The 6,797-nt window shown below is 44.8% G+C and overlaps 1 protein-coding gene across 1 annotated transcript; it reads right to left on the minus strand.

The window, feature by feature from the left end:
- Positions 1 to 680: 680 nt before the first annotated feature.
- lgsn (lengsin, lens protein with glutamine synthetase domain) lies at positions 681 to 5,037 on the minus strand (the record flags this gene model as incomplete). Its single annotated transcript, XM_083974087.1, has 3 exons — positions 4,581 to 5,037; positions 3,641 to 3,807; positions 681 to 1,874 (listed from the first exon to the last, which is right to left on the minus strand). Exons 1-3 carry the CDS (start codon positions 4,999 to 5,001, stop codon positions 681 to 683), a joined length of 1,782 nt encoding a protein of 593 aa, XP_083830213.1. The 5' UTR covers positions 5,002 to 5,037.
- Between the last annotated feature and the right edge of the window lie 1,760 nt (positions 5,038 to 6,797).

Below are 6,797 nucleotides of genomic sequence, written 5' to 3' on the forward strand. Positions count from 1 at the left end.
ACTCATTGAACTCATTTCATGTTGTAAATTTGTGTTAATAGTTTTTAGTTGTTGCCTGTAGTGATGTAAAAATGTGGACTGCAACATCAGCATTTGTTTACATTTTATATACACTGTAAATATACAATCTGAAAAACAGTCGTGATTATTAAAGATGCTCGATCACATGCAGGATCTCACGTGTGTCGTCGTTTTTGTGAGAAGTCAGAGAAGATAAAATCAAAGCTCTTTGTTAAATTGCAGTCAGTGAAACAAGCCTCAAAGTTGGTCGAGACATCAGCGCCCCCAAGAGGCTGCTTTGTTTACTACACACCAGGAAACTGATGAATGAGCTCAAAATGGAGAGAGAACTGTTTTCTCCTCCAGCATCACTTAGTTTTATGTTTTAAGATATTGAATAAATATAGATAATAAACTAAAAGTAAAACAAAAGTTTTGTACTTCAAAGTAATGATAAAAAACAGACACAAAAACAAAATAGCACGACACCACTTTGCAAATTGAGGGTTTGTTTATACCTTTATTTTCATATGACTCTGAAAAATATCTACAATCTGTATGATAATAATAAATTATCAACATAATATATAAAATAAACAGCTTTATATTCAAGCAGGTGTTTCGCATGCTTTTTTTTATTCATACGGCAGGAGCATCCTGTGATGAAACGAGGAGGATTTCTAGATAAAATACTCGAGGCACTTGTTCCTCTCATCGTCCAGTTCTTGGGTCTCAATCTCAAACTTTTTCATGGCGATGAAATACTGAACAAACGGCTCTCCGAGGGTGCTGCGGATGACGTGATCGTCCCCGAGCGCCTCCAGAGCGTCGTCGAGCTTGACGGGGATGGCGAACTCCCTCTGCTGACTGGGGGCTTTGTTCAGTCCGCTCTCGACGGTCAGGTTTCGTCTGATGCCGTCCAGGCCGGCGGCCACCGTGGCGGCCAGGACGACGTAAGGGTTGGCCATGGCCGAGCCCAGCTTGTTGTCGATGTGAGTCTCCCGCCCGCCGTGGCACTTGATGTTGAAGGAGCTGCTGTTGTCGTTGCTGCCGCAGGTGGCGTACAGCAACCGCTTGGGGTCTTTGATCGTCTTGGCGATGTGGCTCCTGCAGCCGAGGCCCGGCGACATCAGGCAGCTCAGCGCGGCGGAGTGGGTGAGGAGGCCGGCCAGCCACTTCCTGCCGATCTCGGAGAGCTCGCCGGGCTTGTCCCCGCTGTGGAAGAGGCTACGTCGCCCGTTAGCGTCCCACAAGCTGTGAGAGAGCACGCCGGCGTTGTAGAGGCCGTCGTCGGTGAAGAAGCTGGCGATGTAGCTGTGTTTACGGGCCATTTCTTTGATGCCGGTGCGGAAGGTGAAAGCGCTATCGGCGGCCGCGATCCCAAACTCCGGCCTCAGGTTGATCTCCATCTGACCCGGACCGCTTGCAGAGGCTATGCTATCTATGTCTGCGCCCATGCAGTACATGCTGTCCACCAGCTGCTGGAAGAAAGGCAGGTCGTGGTTGCTCAGCAGGGTGGTAGCGGGGAACAGAAGCGTCTTTGGTCCGATCCGGTCCGGCGTGCCGAGGACGCAGCATTCGTAGGTGAAGGAGGAGTGCAGGGAGAAGCCTAAGGTTTGGAGCTGGCCCAGCAGCTGCTTGGCGATGAGGCGCGGTGACGTGCGAAGGGGGCTTCCCGTCACTGTGCAGGGGTCGCAGATGACCCTGGCCGTCTGCTCGGCCCAGGGTAGGACCCTGAAGGTCGAAAGGTCGGGGATCAAAAGGACGTCACTGCTGAAGTTTGCGGTGTTGGCGTGGTCCACTTCATTGCTCTTTGGACTCAGCGTTAGCTCCAAGTAACTTCTTGGCATTGGGACCCCATATACGGCTTTCTCCTGCAGATTCAATGTTTACATTAAAGAAATATTCTAAAACTTAAAGGGACAATGAGGAGTTTCTATTTGGTTATAAAAAAGTCTCACATTAATGTGGATGAATCTCCGCTACCCACACTTGTTATTGGGCCCATTTTCGATAAATATATCGTTTTGTCTCTATCGTTATTTTGTTATTATTAGTGGTGGCGGAAATGCTGGTCGAGCCGACCAGCGCTTCTTTACTTTCGGTTTCGTGGCGAGTCATGAGAATAATGCCGCCGAATCGCCGTTTATGGTCGGAACTACGACGGTATGTGATCGTCTTCGAACCTCTGACTTTAATTCTTGATGAATGAAAACATGAGTCTGTCTTGCGCCGGTCAAAGAATTTCACGGTGCGCGGAGGCTCATAAATGTAGTGTGAAAACGCTTCGCTTTTCCAAAACTCCTCATTGTCCCTTTAAAAGCTCCTGCATCCAACTAAACTCCAGGTAAAACAACAGATTTAGAACAAGCTAGATCTTTTAGCCTGCTTTTAGCTACTATAATCGCCTCCTGTCTCTGACTCTAAACACAGCAATCTATAGATAGATAGATAGATCTAGCTAGCAGCAATCTCTGCAGAGAAAGGGCTAGCAGCTATCCTAACCCTCAATATTGGAAACACCTGCCCATGGCTTGCTATTTAGCATGCTAATGCCTGAAAAGGGGATCATCCCTATGTTCCCCGGGTCCTATGTTCCCCGCTGTGTCCGGACAGGGGAACATAGAACCTTATTTTAGAAAAAGGGTCCTATGTTCCCCGCTTTTCCCCAAAATGACCTGGGGAACATGCAATTTTTGTACCCATACCTGGAAGTGGAGTTGTGACTTTGCAGATTTTTGCCTATTTTTGAGTGACAAGTTGAGTTGTGACTTTGAGTGAGAAGTGTAATTGTCCCATTGGTTGGGTTTAGGCAATGAAGAAAGGAGCTGGTTAAGTTTAGTAAAAAGACCAGGTAGAGGCTAGACAGGCCAGATAGATAGAGTCCAGATAAGTAGAGAGAGAGAGTCCATCGACCAGCAACAGCCGAGAACATAGGACTCTTTTTTTGAAAAAAGGTCCTATGTTCCCCGGCAACAGTGGGGAACATAGGACCCTTTGCGACCGGGGAACATAGGACCCTTTTTGGGGAAAACGGGGAATATAGATCCCTTTTTCAAAAAGAGGGTCCTATATTCCCCTATGGGGGAACATAGAACCCAGGGAACATAGGTACACTCCCCTAAACATATCTCTGCCTTTTCTTACTACAGCAATCTATAGATAGATAGATAGATAGATAGATAGATAGATAGATAGATAGATAGATAGATAGATAGATAGATAGATAGATAGATAGATAGATAGATCTAGCTAGCAGCAGTCTCTGCAGAGAAAGGGCTAGCAGCTAGCATGACTCAGTATTGGAAACACTTAGCCAAGGCTAGCTAGTTAGCATGCTAATGCCTGAAAAGCACTATATTAGATAGATAGATAGATAGATAGATAGATAGATAGATAGATAGATAGATAGATAGATAGATAGATAGACAGACAGACAGACAGACAGACAGACAGACAGACAGACAGACAGACAGACAGACAGACAGACAGACAGACAGACAGACAGACAGACAGACAGATAGATAGATAGATAGATAGATAGATAGATAGATAGATAGATAGATAGATAGATAGATAGATAGATAGATAGATAGATAGATAGATAGATAGATAGATAGATAGATAGTTGGGTCCGTACATGGAAGAAGCGAACAGGCACTGTCTTGGACCTGGACACCCCGTGGAGATCGGTGGCCTCGAATCGGACAAAGTTGATGTTCTCTCGGGCGATCTGCTGCTTGATCTGCTCCATGGCTGAAATGAACCTCTGATTACCGGAGAACTCGACCGTCTCGTTCCCGTTATCTGTAGAAAACAGTTGAAAATATCTGCAAAAAACATTTGACAACCATTGATTTCAAATACTAAACTTCTGCCTTTTGAACCTCGAAGCTCCGATGGTGTCAAGACCACCTCAGTCAAGACAAAGTCAAATCCCAAACCAGATCAATTTGAATGGAAATAGATCAGTAAGTCTGACTGAGCTTGTTCCTGATGTGTCCATATTGATGTACCTATATGTGTTGTCGGCATGTAAAAAGAAATGGAAGCACACATCAGGTTTAAGCCACAGAGCACTGACAAACTAGGTTTTTACACTGTAAAATGTCAAGCTCAAGATATCTTTGTCAACATTTAGGAAGGTTTTTATGCTGTATTTGATTTTTCTTCCTATTCACACTCACAAATATCTATTAGTCAGGGCTATAATTGTGAGAGCACTGAAATATGAATCCCATTGAGGAACGATCCCCATAAAGATGAGATGGAACAAAATATTCCAACTGTATAAATACTATGTCTTTAGCTCTATAAATGGTAAAAACAAAAGAAAAAAAAAACATCACAAACTCACTGTTAAATGAGACTCATCATTCAATATGTCACATACAAAAGGCTCAAAAAATGAAAATCAACCGTCAACTGAAATCGACTCAAAGGAAGGCAGGAAGTTTAAGAGCTTACGTTATCAATGATTTAGATCTTTGTCTTTGTCTTGTCAAATTTTTGACTATGTAAGAAAAGATATTTCTTGAAATTTGAATGGATTTGAAGGATTAAAACCAAGCTCCACCAACCTGTATTAGAAGCTCCAGTCCCTTCCCAGGAGCCACCGCTTGCATGTGAGTGTGCACTGACTCCCGGCTGCTGTCTATTTGTGTTGGCATCAGACCTGAATGAGCTGGATGAATCCACGCTGGTGGTGGGCAGCTGAATAGATGAGCTCTCTCTGGACCTGGGCCCCCTTCTGGAAGCGTGATCAGAGTGGGGTTTGAAGGTGCTGAACACCCTTTGGGGGTTTCCATCGTCCATGTGCCGTCCATCAGGCCTTATTATTCCACCACCACCACCACCATCTTTGCCACCCCTACTGCTGCTCCCGTGGAGGTACGTATAAGGACTCCCCGGCTTCCCGTCATCTCTTCCGCGGATGCTGAGCAGAGGACTGTCCCTCAGGAGGTTCTTCAGCTCCTCCATGGTCTGCCGGGGGACGCCCATCTCGCCGTGGTGGTGGGACGACCTTGTTTGAGATTGAGATGACTCGCCGTTCCAGTCCTCTCCGCCAGAAGAAGGAGGCTCTTCTTCCACCTTGCAAGGGACATCTGCTCGATGTTGAGGCAGCAGCAGAGGGCCGATGGAGATCAGAGTGGGGGCGTCGGGGGGTATGTGGGTGCTGGGGGGTGGTGGGTGGACGATGGAGGGACCGGGATCGGCTGCTGCTCCTCCTCTGCCGCCGCCGCCGCCGCTCCAGTCCACGGGAGTCACATACTTGCCGGTCACCCTCACCCCCTTCCTGTTGCCATGCAGGCTCATCCCCGTGCCGTCTATCTGGTCTTTGCTTCTACTACTTCTACTCTCTGCCTCCTCCTCCTGGAAAACACACAGTGTGTCTATCACGAGAATGGTAAGAGATGGTTTTTACGACGACGTAGTATAGTATGTATGAGATGAGAAGAATAACCAACGAAATCTATAGATAGGACTGGTGTTGAAAATTAGCACTTGTGCTGAACACACTCAAGCAAAGCATCTGGTCTGTCCACTGGAACAGTCTCAATGTATTTGTGATGTCCATATCAAATAAATAAACATAACATAACATAACATAAAGGGATCAGATCTGTAGTAATAATAATACTGGTGAAAATACATGCGTAAATACACAGAATCAAAGTCGTTGTGTTTAAAGCCAAAATTTTGTGCTGAAACAAGAATCAAATGAAAAAGTTAGATGTGCAGTTGTTACCTTGAAATCTTCAGAGTCATTCATTTCTTTGTTTGAACTCTTTCATGAACGGGGATTTGGAAATTTGATAGCCCTCATGTGAAGACAGAGCTTCACTCGCACATTAATTTTTATAGACAATTGGTACAATGGTGACGGATTAGAAAATTCTTTTTGCCCCCCAACACCCACGGGAGTCCGGCTGGAAACTGGCACCGGCCGGCCGCTGGTGGACACTGAGCCACGGCTGCTTTGAGCCCATTGGCTGCTGGCAAAGAACAATTCAGAGTCGCTTTTGTGTCATTGCAAAGTGAGACTGCACAGCTCAGCAGCTCTGTTTGTGCTTCCAGAAAGAAATGTGAGCAAAAGTATTTATTCCAGAGAGATAAAAAACACGCAACGACCGGGGACCGAGACAATGAGTCCTGTTGTTTCTGCATCAAACAGCTGCTTTCACGTCCGAGTGAAATCAGAGCAGAGCGTGTCTACAAAACTTCTCCTCAAGAAGAAGCTGAACATCAACACTAGCTCCAAATAAATCACAATCCTCCTTTACAGTTTCACTTGCTACATCCCTCAGTCAATCATTGGCAATCACACAGTCCATTTAGTAGCTGTTCTGGAGCTTTCTATCATATCACATTGTGTTCTTTAGTTAGAGTTTCTGTCTTAATTCTTACAGCTGTTAATCGCTTTTTCATGAATCCTTAAATTACAAACATTTAAATGTCTAAAAACCTGCAGATTATGACCTGAGAGAACAGCAGCAAATGAGCTATTAGCTAAATCTGGTTCAATTACATGCAGTATTACTGTGCACTGAAAATGAACAATACAATTTGGTTTTACACAATTGAAAGCTCCTGATCAGCTACAGAATGGACCGTGTTGTGAGACTATTTTCCAATGACATTTCAATCCCTTATTTATACATCACAAATTGATAATTTATTTATAGGCTACTTAGATTTATAATAAACAACTAATGAAAAATATTTAAAGATTGTTGTGATTTTGCTTTATGTATTTGGCTAGTGCATTTGTCTCCTTCTGATCCACCTTGATACAG

Source organism: Trachurus trachurus (genome assembly GCF_905171665.1).
Source record: "Trachurus trachurus genome assembly, chromosome: 1".
Lineage (NCBI taxonomy): Eukaryota > Metazoa > Chordata > Actinopteri > Carangiformes > Carangidae > Trachurus > Trachurus trachurus.